The sequence below is a fragment of the Chelmon rostratus genome, chromosome 24, assembly GCF_017976325.1.
Source record: "Chelmon rostratus isolate fCheRos1 chromosome 24, fCheRos1.pri, whole genome shotgun sequence".
NCBI classification, from domain to species: domain Eukaryota; kingdom Metazoa; phylum Chordata; class Actinopteri; order Chaetodontiformes; family Chaetodontidae; genus Chelmon; species Chelmon rostratus.
In genome coordinates, this window is record NC_055681.1 from 6427513 (window position 1) to 6439905 (window position 12393).

A 12393-nucleotide genomic window follows, 5' to 3' on the forward strand; every position below is an offset into this window, starting at 1 on the left:
TTTGCTCTCTAATTAGGAAAGCTAAACAGTCCCTGTTGCTGAGGATCAACCATTAGGGGGTAGAGGAGGCACTCACTGTGGCTGTGCATGGGGTGCAGATTGCTGGGCCAAATACTTGAGAAAGGAAGAGGGAAAAGAAAGAAACAATCAAAAGTCAAGTTAAACAATAGTGCAATGAGAAGAGAATGGATTTCCACACAGCAATGATGAAGACAGCAATCACATGCAGAGTGCCAGCAGGTACTACAGTAAGTGAGGGGAAATTCATCAGGCATGGCCAAGTCATCACAAGGAGTCCACCTAGTGGGCTTTAGAAGAATTACAGCAAAATGTCCCCTTGTGTGTCCGCTTATTCATCTAAACAGCATCTGAAACTGCAACAGTGTTGACCATTTCATCATCTTTGTTTTGCATATTTCAAACCTGTGCAATCACAACTGTCAGCAACGATGAAGTGAGGACCTTCCACCTTGTCTTAAGTGTGTGTGGGCGGGAAACATTGTTTCCCAGGCCCTACGTGCTGCACAGGGAGGGCCATGATGAGGATGTTGACAAGGAAAACAACACCATTCTGCCACAGCTCTTTTCATCCACACAATAAATGCCTCCCTGATTACCCTGTTCCCCGCCACGCAGATTGCTGTTAAAGTGCAAGAAGAGACGGGCGCTTTTTAGATTAAGACCCTGATCAAATTTTCATAACTCAATTTGAGCGAGAGAGGGGATTGTGGGGGGTAGGGGGGTGTAGAAGTGTGTGTTGCCCATAATCAGCTTTCTTTGTCTGCATCCATTTCACTTTGAGTAGAGCTGTGTCATTGATGATAGCGTGTGTGCTCTGGCTTTCAAACAGTCAGCCAGCTTAATAAAACCAAAGCTGATCATCATGTTTATTTTTGGTGTTAATGTTGCCTGCAACTGCAAACTTCACAAAGATTTGTTCTCATTCTTATTTTATCCGGCCTTTATTCAACTGGATGCGATGAAATGAATGAATTATTTCAGTCAGCAGGGTATCCCAGACTCCCTCTCCCCTACAACGTTTTCCTTCTGGAGGAGTGCATGCTGGAGGTCACGGTCTGATGGAGTAACCAGAAGCACGTCATCTGCGAAGAGCTGAGAAACAATTCTGCCTGATTGGACACTCTCCTCCACCCGGCTGCATCTTGAGATCCTGCCCGTGAAAATCTCAAAAAGAATTGTTGACAAAGGGACAACCCACTGACTTCTTGCTGAAAATATGGACATCGCTGTCCTACCAGTTATATAAGGACCATATGGCTTGTAGCCCTGGCTCCAGTCCCCCATCCTAAGGCAGTACCCCCAACAGGACTCCCTGGCGGAGACGGTTTTAAGCCTTCTCCACAAAATACATGTGGACTGGATGAGCAAACTGAACCCCCCTGCTCACTGTTTCCTGACTAGGATTGAAAAGCATCACTTCACCTGGATCTGAGGCCAAGGCAGCCCAACAACGTCCAGAGCTTTCAGCACCTCCAGGTGGATCTCATCAACACCTGACGCCTACCTCACAGACCTTGGCCCGTTCGGATGTGGGTGATGCTTCTCCCGAGCCTTCGAACTCAAATTTTCCAGCACTTTTGATCACATCTCATGGCCTTCATCACCAGTTTCCTCAGTGACTGAACTGAACCATCTCCATGACAACTGAGCAAAGTCCCTCTGCTGATGAAAGCCTTGAGATGAGGAAAATCTGGAAAATTTCCAATAAGTGGGCCTTTTGTTAAGATGTATTATTCATTGCTTCTTTCACTGCACATGCATTCATCCTTGTTTTGCGGTCTATTCATACAGTAATGCACTTAAGTGCTGCATTTATTTCCTGTGTGTACTTTTGTGCATTTATAGTCTATAAGGCTTCTAATTGGGGTTCAAATCATTGCACCACTCCACTGTTTGCTTGTCATGAACTGGATGAAACTGAGAAGGTTTAGCGCCATTGGTGTAACTCATGTTCGCTACCCGTGTCTCTTTCCCATGATATCAGTATCGCAGCGAGCGGGAGCACCCTCCCCTCTGTGTCGCGGGGTCCCCTATCTGCTTCATCTCTATTACTTTCACTCATCCTCGCATCTTTTTCTTCCTCGTTCCAGTCATTCTGCTCTGTCTCCACTGCTTCAGGTTGTATCCGTCGATGTGTCTGTCACTTCTCTTTCTTTCGTCCCCTCCCTCTCGCAGACAGTTGACTGGTATGGCGACACCAGACTGCGTGTATTTTTAGCGCTGCCACAGATGGGGCCATGGCAGCATGTCAGAGACCAGAATGTTCTTTATCTCAGCTGTCAGGCCGTTCCCCGGGACCAAAATGGATCCCGGCCACTTCGGGGGAGGGGGAGGTGAGGAAGGGGAGAAGCATTTTTTTTTTCACCTCCTTTTCTTCCGCTCTTCAAATTGAGCTTTTAATTGGGTCTTTTGGCATGGCTAAACAACTTCTGCTGTTGAAGGTGCAAGTGGACGGTGGGGAAAGGAAATGCTCGCAGTCGCCCGGTCAGCTCCTCTGCGGGAGCCGTATCCAAACCTGTGATCAGGCGGAGGTGAAATTGCAGGCCGTGCCTCAGCAGAAAATAAGATTTATCACAAAAACAAGCTCCCTGAAAGGACCGAGAACATCAGATATCAGTGTGTTCCACCAGGTCAGTCATAAATAAAATATATATTTTCAAACGTGCTGCATTTTGTAGCAGGAAGACGATGCAGTGATGTGATGATGTGATGTCCAACCCAGGCTTTAGCCATGGCCAAAAGCAGACCTGTGAATCTGCATGTTCAAGACACCCCCTGGTAAAACACTGAGCATGCACAGCTAGGGAGTAACCATTTGATTCCCTCACAGCCTCCAAACACAGTGTTGGACAGCAGAGACCAGTAAGCAGGTCTCTCTGACTCTGAAGAGGGGTTTTTTCTCTTGCAGGGGGAGTCGAAAAATATGCTGCAGGCTACGACTGGGGGTCAAGTGGTTGGCTTTGTGCATCACAGTTTGGAGTCTGCTGAGGCTCTCTGCCAGCGTTCACACAGCCTAGCAGACCGGCTGTCCAGGTGAATATCAAGGAGGGCTGGCTGAAAGGTGGAAGGAGGATGCTGGCGATGGGTGGGAGAGGCTGAGAGAGGTGATGGTTTGTGGTTTATGTAGCAAAGTTGGAATAAATCAGAAAAACTAATGACATTCCACAGGCTGCAGCAATTAATGAATGTTAGTGAGCTCGTACACTGATGGTGAACATGGTCAGCATGGACAACACTTATAAAAAGTTGACTTTCTGAACATATGTGGTTCTCACAGGACAGCGACACTACAAACATGCACTGATCTTATAGAAGATGCGGCATTGCTGGAGATTGAACTATCAGCAGCTTTATCCTTCAAAAGTTTGCCTCGCAACAATCAAGTAAGCATTTTGATCAAGTGAAAATGTGTGATTGGACCACAGTCTGCAAGATGTGGCCTGAGCTTGGATGTTTCTTTGTGCTCGGAACAAATGATGATCAATATCGCCCCTAATTAATATTTTTTTTCTGCTGATTTTCCCAGCGGCGCAGTGGGAGGCAGACTCGGCTCAATAATGTGTCTTTCAGCAAGGAGCTCTAATCAAGCCCGAAGGTCTCTTTTCTGAATCTTGTTGCATTCTGAGCCTCATTTCCATTCCCCGTCCCTCAAGGCAAGGTAAAACAGTCCCGAGGTATATGAGCAAAGGCTCCAGACTTTGCACCACATGACTAGCCTTCACCTGCAGCTCAGTTCATTGATATGGAAATGATGGGCAGCCAAGTTCTTTTGACTGAAGGGTAATAATCAAGCATACACACACACACACACAAAGCAGTGAGGTAAAGACAAAAACAAAAGAGTGACAGTGATGACTGGAGCAAATCTGGACTTCTGTCCAGTGTAATTGTCTGCTTCGTTTGCACTTTTCAATGACAAGGTTACACAAAAAATGTGGAATAACATAAACAAAAAAATATAAGATACATAGAAGCAACTCAAAATGTTGTTCTACAAAGTCACTCACTCCACAGTTCAAGACTTGGGAAACTAGTTGTCTTTAATGCAAAGCAAACACTTTGTTGTCCAAAAAAATCATTTTTGAATAGACTGTAAAATGTGGAGAAAAGACTTAAATGATTAATATTGTTTCGAAAGCTTTCATCCCTTGAGTCACAGGATTGTCTGTACGCTTGGAGAACCCATTGAAGTGAAACTACCAAATTTGGTCCATAGCATAGTTTAATTAGGACTCGGTTTTGATAAAGTCTGGAGCATCTGAAACGAGAGAGAATTTGGATGAAACATGAGAGAGAGGGGAGAAGGGGAAGCGATCGAGGCGCATGAACAAAGAGAGAACAGTAATCAAAGCCCTTCAGAGGACGTATCCCACTGCACTCTCCTTTGAATGTACAATGTCTTGCTGCCACAAGAATGTACTCTTTCCCTCAAATGGTGCAATTCATAGGGAAGTGAGAGATTCCAGGGCCGGTGCACCTTCCATCTCTGCGAGAAGCGAGAATGTGGAACACCAGCAGTGAGGCTCAGAAGTGTGCCAATCAATACCAGCCCCGTGTTCTCTGTGACCACAGTAATTATCATCACCATCCGCAGGAATTCCATGGTGTTTGGGCTTTGGCGGAAGGTCAAGAGCACACTGGTGGTACATGACATTTCCATGGCACCAGTGTGCATGAGCTGTGCTCCACCAAGTGATCCTGCATTTATGCTCGTCTGATTTGACAGGAAGCCATCGCCGTCATCAGGGTAGACTTGCTAAAAAGCATGAAATATTTTTCCAATTTTGCTTTCAATGCTTCTAAATGTCAAACTCTGCTCCCACTTACTACCGATGTTTGGAAACTCAGTTTTGAATTTTGTTTCAAAACCTCAAGAGTAAACTGAGAGACTGTGCCATTGCTTATAGGGATGTAAGAATATTTCTCACAACTTAACATCCTGTAAGGAACAAGAAATGGGTCAGTGTGTATTTATCAGTATGTATTTTGAAGCAAAGAGACAGAAATAAACCATTTGTGGATAAAGCAGATGGCTACATTTATGGCAGAAGGGAAAAGAAATGGAATGGACTCGCAGTGCATCTTCTGAAGCTGAACTTTTAAGTCACGAATGAAATAAGAGATTGAGAATGAGAGATTTGAAAAATACAATGCTGCGCTCACATGTCAACAAACCATCTCCATGACATCTCTGCAAACAGATTGTGATACAACTGGCAGGTCTGGAAAGCACTGATAAGTGGACCTGGTACTACAGGTGACACTTTGTGTGTTTGCTTATCACTTCAACATGAGATTTTAGCACTTCCCTTTGCCCCTTGTTTTTCTGTTGTGGATGGTTGGTTATTTATTTTGTGTATTACATTTTTCTCTTTACTTTGTGTATTTTTATTCATGTCTAGAATTTTTTTTTCCACTCCCACAGCAATTTCTCCAGTTTTGTGAGCTGTAGTAATACCTCCGCGGCAGCAGGTGGCAGCAGCGCAGCGCAACAATCCCCCGAACCAAAACAAATGCGAACAAGATTAAACAACATCAGTGCTGCACCTGCGGAGGTAGTATAAAGACCTGCCAACGTTTAAATAGTACAGTTATGCCTTCAGTAATGACTTTAACTATAATTATATATTTCGAATTCGTAATGTATGTTATTCCGCTTTCTGTTACGACACTTCATGACCGTTTTAGCGGTGCAGCTAAGCTAGCAAGTAGCTGTAGCTATGAAAGGTCTGTGTGAGTGGGTGTGTGTAGCCCTGCAGAACAGGCTTACTGTGTCATGTGGCTTTGTATTCCGTTTAAAGATCGATAGCTTTATTTTCAGGCTTATTTATATTCCACTCGTCTGTTCCTTCTCATGCGTCTCTTCTCTCCGCAGATAATTTTTCATATCTGACCCAGATATACAGCAGCGCAGCAGGAACGAATCTTTTAAAATGGAGACAAGAGCCTTCAAGAATCCGTATTACGACTATGATGGGAGCCCTGCGTGCACACAGGCGTTGTTTGACTCTGGTGGAAAGGTAATGCATGACGAACGTGTGGCCAGGTGGAATGTGTGTGCGCGCGCGTGCGTGTGATTTATGTCCAGTGACCCTCGTAATTTTGATTTTGCTGCACCTTCAGCTCACATCAGAGTTTGCCCAGCGGCTGAACAGCAAGATCAGTGAGCTTTTAGCTGTCATGGAAAATGGGCTGAAGTCTGCTGACCCAAGAGATTGCACCAGTTACACTGGCTGGGCAGGTGATGACACCATGACACATCTGGCATAACTGACATCGTATGGACTGATTGCAAGGAACTGCAGTGATCTGTCAGGAAGCAGGGCTGCACATGCGATTGCGAGGCACGCTGCAGACACTTGCATTCGACATAAATGTTCCCGGGTGTTTTCGTGCATGATTAGTTTTGTTAATTTTGATTAATCTCGCTTGTCTTGTTCGACCAACAGTCAAAACCCCAAACATTCAGTTATTATTTATTCTAATGTTTAATTTCTAATCATAGAAGACCAATAAATCCACAAAATCTTCAAATATATATCAAATAGAAGCTACAACCAGAGATTCTTTGGCTTTTTTTTTTTTTTTTTTGCAGATATGCACGTAATCGAAGATCAGATCAAATAAGGTTGCCAAATCTGCAGCTTTCCTTCAGTTATGGTTTGAAATAGGACATTTTGGGGTTAGTTTAAAACAATAACACGTTTCTGTCTGTCTACAGGCATTGCTCTGCTCTACCTGCACCTCCACAATGTGTTCAAGGACCCCTCCCTTCTTCAGAAAGCACTGGAATATGTCAGCTGCAGTCTGAAGTGCTTGACCCGCCGACATGACGTCACCTTCCTGTGTGGGGATGCGGGGCCCCTGGCTATAGCCGCTGTGGTCTACCATCGCCTGCAGAGGGTGCAAGAGACTGACGAGTGCATTAACAGGTAAGGCCCGAATACATAGCTGTCTCTAATGTTTCATTAACTGCCAAAGATCATTGTGACTCGTGGGTTTTGCGTTTCCTGTGCTGCCCTCTCAGACTGCTGCAGTTTCACCAGATCGTGGTGAAAGGCTCAGGCGGGCTGCCGGACGAGCTGCTCTATGGGCGGATGGGCTACCTCTACTCCCTCGTCTTCATCAACCAGCAGCTTGGGCAAGACCGGATCCCACTGCAATACATCCAGCAGGTGGGTCAGGAACAGGGCACAGTCTGACTAAAGCTGCACTGTTATCCAAGTTGGTACGTTTTTTTTTTTTTTTTACCAGGACAGGCCACTGATCATCCATGACTTCTTAGACAGTACTCTCCTTAATGATACATACAGCTGCAGTAACCATAGGCAGAGAGGAATGAGCCTAATTGGATGAAAGGTTGAGAATAATGAGAGAAAAAGAGGGGAAATGGATGTGAAAAATGCTTCTCTAATTCCGAGGTTACTGCCTACGATCTTGAATTGCCGTTGGGCACTAATTTGCTCACTCTTGCACATATTGATGTCCAAATTGCTCTAATTCGTCTCCATTGATTTCTTTCAATTCTACAGATTAGGTGTGTTTGTGAGCCGGGATGTGTTATTTCCTTCCTCAGATCAGCGAGGCTGTGCTTGTGTCAGGCGAGCACCTCAGCAGGAAGTTCAGGGTCCAGAATTACAGCCCTCTGATGTACGAGTGGTACCAGGAACAGTACGTCGGCGCCGCCCACGGCCTGGCTGGCATCTACTACTACCTCATGCAGGTAGTCTTGAACTGAATATAACCAACAACTAACTTGTTCTTTTATCCTCTGTTATTTGAAAGTTGATTTCAGAGCAGCATCCTGCTGCAGAGCTTCATCTGTCTGAAAACAAAACTATCCCGAAGCTGCCACTTGTTTCTCCTTCACCCTCTGCGGTCTGATCTCTCCCACGCAGCCGGGCTTCGTCGGCATGGAGGAGTGCGTGCACAGGCTGGTGAAGCCCAGCGTCGACCACGTCTGTCGCCTCAAGTTCCCCTCAGGAAACTACCCCCCGTGCCTCGGGGACGACCGGGACCTGCTGGTGCACTGGTGCCACGGAGCCCCAGGGGTGGTCTACATGCTCCTGCAGGCATACAGGGTAAACCCGGCATGGGCAAACTACGGCCCGAGGGCCATATGCGGCCCGTTACAAATTTTAATCCGGCCCGCCCAACTTGTAGAAATTATATTAATAAACCTTGTTAATGTTTTATTTTCCCTGCAATTCTGGCTTTTCGCCAATAGATGGCGCACTCTAGATACATTGAGCTTTGTTGAGGTGCGGCGTATTACTCCACGTTTGCGCTTTACTCTTCGACCCTCAGCCCTTCTGTAAAGATGAGCGGAGCTAAGAAAAGAAAAGTGGACAGCGAATGTCCAGTTTTTAATAAGGAGTGGACAACTAAATATTTTCAACTGAACACTGATCAGCTGCTGTATGCCTGATATGCCAAGAGACTGTGGCGGTGTTTAAAGACTATGATGCGCTGGATAAAAAGGGAGACCAACAACATTGTTCCCACTGAAATTAAAAGTACGTTTCTCCGTTGTGTTATGTAAAAAATGCATCTGAAAATAATTTCTTCAATAAGCCTTACATGTTACATGTCCTGTCTGTTAAGGGATGCACATATGTGGTGCTCAGGTGTACGTTCTCAAAACCGAGTTCGCAAATGCAGCGCGATCAAATATAACGCGCTCCACATACTGGCGCGCTGTCACTGTTCCGTCCTCGCGCTGCTCATTGAGTTTTGGCATTAGGGATGATTGAATAGAAGGAGAGGACAAGTAGACCTGCATCTCCTTCCGTTTTTTAAATAAAGACAGTCAGGAGGAGAGTGATGATAATGATATCCTGAAGGATAACACAACTTTCAGTGCTTTAAAATAATAAAAAAAATATTTGATTCATTTAATTTTCAGTGTTTTAAGAGTCGTTTCAATAAATAGCTCAATTCTGTGGGACTTCAAAGACAGATATTTAGTTGTAATGCTTTTGTTCATTTTCAATTGAAATTATATTACATGTTTTCTACATGTCCCGTGATATTTTATTTTCTCTTATGAAGTGGATACCAAAACACTCCATCCATCTGCTCCTGGTCCGGCCCCCCAGTCAAATTTTAGAACCCTTTGTGGCCCACAAGTGAAAAAGTTTGCCCACCCCTGGGGTAAACGCTGAAGAGTTATTTTGTAAATGAGAGACAAATGAGTCCAATATCATGGAGAATACGAGCAGAGTTCATTTACAGAGTCACAGCGCCATCATGTGGTGTAGTTTAGTCACTTTCTGTTTGTATTTCAGCTGGTAGAGTGTTGATTGGCTTCCACAGCGTTCCTTTCTATTACCTTTTTCAAAATAAAGGTGAAATTGAGCAAATTATTTTGTTTTACTGAAAGGGGATGCTTTTGTATTTCTGTCAGGCTTTTATACTGGTAGTCTTACAAGAAAAAGCACATTAAGATAAGATAAGATAAAACTTTATTAATCACCAGGGAATTTAAATTAAAAGACAGCAAAGAATAAAAGACAGACAGAAAGATCAAAGAGATGAGATGCCGAATAATAAATAAAAGCCAAATATATATTGTAAATGTATGTTACATACAAGAGTCCAGAATCCTTTTGCCATGAAAAATATCTTTCTTCGTTTGTATTCCAATGCCACCCACAAGCTTGACTAAAACATTTGAGTTGAATTTCCCCCACGACTTTGTCTGTGTGGCAGGCCTTCGAAGTGCCCCAGTACCTGCTGGACGCCCTGCAGTGTGGAGAGGTGGTGTGGCACATGGGCTTGCTGAAGAAGGGCTACGGGCTGTGTCACGGCGCGGCGGGTAATGCCTACACCTTCCTGGCCCTCTACCGACAAACGCAGGACCCCAAGCACCTTTACAGAGCCTGCATGGTGAGAGCACATGAAAGAGAAATCAGTATGCATCATTCACGCAGTGCAGCAGCCATTTATATTATATTAATTATGGCACTCCTGTAGTGCCTCCATTAATTAGTGCCCAAATACCTGATTAATGCCTCAGCAGTTTGACAGGGAGGAATAATGATTAGGAGTTATTTTCTTGTCTCAGTGGGTAGAAGAAGAATTTTTTAACACTTTAATTATCCATGAAAGTTCGTTTTTTTTAATGAAAAATCCCTACAGAAGGCATGCATTTTAGAAGGTACTTAAGCATAGATAAGTTAAGATAAAGCCTCTTAATAAAAGAAAATGAAGGGAGAAGTAAGATTTCATCAAAATCTAAGTATTTCATATCGACCTGCTATATGTTTCTGTTTAATGGCGTCAACAGGTCTGAGGTCTGTTTATAGTTGCTTTCTGAGGCTTCATATCGTCTTTCCTTGGCTTTCTCTGACTTTGATCGCAAAAGTCACATTAAAGTTAGTTCAAAGCACGATCAGTCGTCGCACCTTTGGCTGCTCGCCAGCATTAAAATGGAACATTATTCCAGAATGGCCTTTTATGCTTATCGACAATGGGTTGGTCTGAGCGGGGCCGGGAGCGAGCTCTCTTTTGGATGCGCTCCAGGTGGCTCGAGTCCTGCCTGTAGTATCAGTATTATGAATCTATTCACAGAGGATGGAAATAGACCCTTCCGATGTCTTGCCTAAGCTCTGGTACAAGTTCTCAGTGCAACAGAGTGACGTTGTGGTCATAATGTGATGCCTCGACAGATGATAGTATTTCACGAAGCGGAGCACAATTTGCTCACTATTCTCCAGGGACGGTTCAGCTGCAGTCCACAGTGTTATTATGACACTGCCTCTCTCTCTCTCTCTCTCTCTCTCTCTCTCTCTCTCTCTCTCTCTCTCTCTCCTCCCAGTTTGCAGACTGGTGCATGAACTACGGCAAACATGGATGCCGGATACCAGACACCCCCTTCTCACTTTTTGAAGGTAACGTGATGAAATGTCCCACTTGCCAAAGAATATCCTGTGAGCTGATTGACTATAATGTGAAGGATGCTGATAATTTGAATCCAACATTTGTCTGTTTATTATAATGCAGTCTGTCTGTGTTTGGCACGCTGTGCAGCAACGTTGGCAGTTGCCACGTTGCATAATTTTGCTGATGCACCAGCATTTCAAGCAATAGGCTGCACATACTGTAAATGTAATGTAATTTTTACAAGCAAGTGAAATTATATCAAATTTCTTAAAGGTGCAGCAGGTTTCAAAGGTTTAAAATTTCTTTATTTTTTAGATGTTGGCATCATCTGTAATATCAAAAATAGTAGTTGAACTAGTACTCCAGAATCTAATGTTCTGGAGTATTTCCTGTGTTGTGCTGTATCTTTTTTTTTGCCGTTCTCCAGCTCTGTACCTGTAAACTCACCGTGTCACTTCCTGTTCGCAGGCATGGCCGGCACCATCTACTTCCTGGCTGACCTTCTGCAGCCGATGAAAGCAAGGTTCCCGGCCTTTGAGGTGTAAACGTTTCTCCAGAGGTAGTCCTCCCCACCACCCACACAGCGGGAAAATACAACCAGAGGACCCACACTTGCGCTCTCTGTCACGCTCATTGATTGGCTCCCGCACTCTCACACGTTGTGCCATGTTTTTCCCTGCTCCTTCTCTCCCGGGGACCTGACATGTCATTGGCAGGATGAATCCAGTGCTCACATCTTGGCTACATAATTATCTCAAAGATGCGTCCGCAGGGGGAGCTTCTTTAGCGTTTTTTGTGTATAAATTGAACGCTTTGCTTTATTAAGTCGGGCTCAGATTGTGTCATATTTGAGGGAAGGAAGGAAGCTCGCTTTCAATTCCAGAAAGCGCATTGTGGGGAAAATTTTTGTGTTAATGCTTAACAACTGTATATTCTGTAAGGATGATATGCTAAAAAAGGAAATCGATGCTTCAGTTTGCAATTCTGTCAACAGCAAAGCTAGTTACAATGCACGAAATAGAAAACAATACAAGCTGTGTCATGTGTTTAGGGGTTAACCCCAAAGTGTAAACTGTTGCCTGTCCTTTGCACTGTCTGAGCAATAAATCGTGGGTCTTTTTACAGCTGTTGCTCTGCAGTGAATTTTGCCCCTTGATCTTGTTTTGGTGTCGCCACGCAGCAGCAAAGAGAGGCCACACGGGGGCAGCAGAGAGGCGTGAATGAATATCTGACAGCTGACCGCCGCCTGGCGAAGGAGGTGAATTCACTGGCACCAAAAGAGGTTCACCTTGAAACCTTGTTGCTTCATGAGTGGGTCAGAATTTATGCTAATCAGGTAACATTTTATTTGGTGTAGGAGACGACTAAAAAATGTCCCTGGAGGGATCTGCTTTGACTTCATTTTGCTGGGAATAACACAGAAATGCAGGAGACAAGACACTTTTGATCGAGTGATGTCAAATAAACACCAGAGGTTCCAATCAGAGA

The 12393-nt window shown here is 44.4% G+C and overlaps 1 protein-coding gene across 1 annotated transcript; it reads left to right on the forward strand.

Moving 5' to 3' along the window:
• The first annotated feature begins 5473 nt into the window (after positions 1-5473).
• On the forward strand, positions 5474-12288 carry lancl1 (LanC antibiotic synthetase component C-like 1 (bacterial)). The gene is made up of 10 exons (XM_041966288.1): positions 5474-5576; positions 5897-6041; positions 6145-6262; positions 6743-6953; positions 7049-7196; positions 7598-7744; positions 7920-8102; positions 9733-9909; positions 10841-10913; positions 11374-12288. The coding sequence occupies exons 2-10, from the start codon at positions 5955-5957 to the stop codon at positions 11448-11450; spliced, it is 1221 nt and encodes a 406-aa protein (XP_041822222.1). The 5' UTR covers positions 5474-5576; positions 5897-5954; the 3' UTR covers positions 11451-12288.
• The last annotated feature ends 105 nt before the right edge of the window (positions 12289-12393 follow it).

Bases quoted from the DNA above. Each gene is read 5' to 3' on its own strand.
- lancl1 (XM_041966288.1), top strand. From the start codon at position 5,955: ATGGAGACAAGAGCCTTCAAGAATCCGTATTACGACTATGATGGGAGC. The intron at 7,197-7,597 runs GTGGGTCAGGAA...TTCCTTCCTCAG, and splicing joins CACTGCAATACATCCAGCAG to ATCAGCGAGGCTGTGCTTGT. The intron at 10,914-11,373 runs GTAACGTGATGA...TCCTGTTCGCAG, and splicing joins CCCCTTCTCACTTTTTGAAG to GCATGGCCGGCACCATCTAC.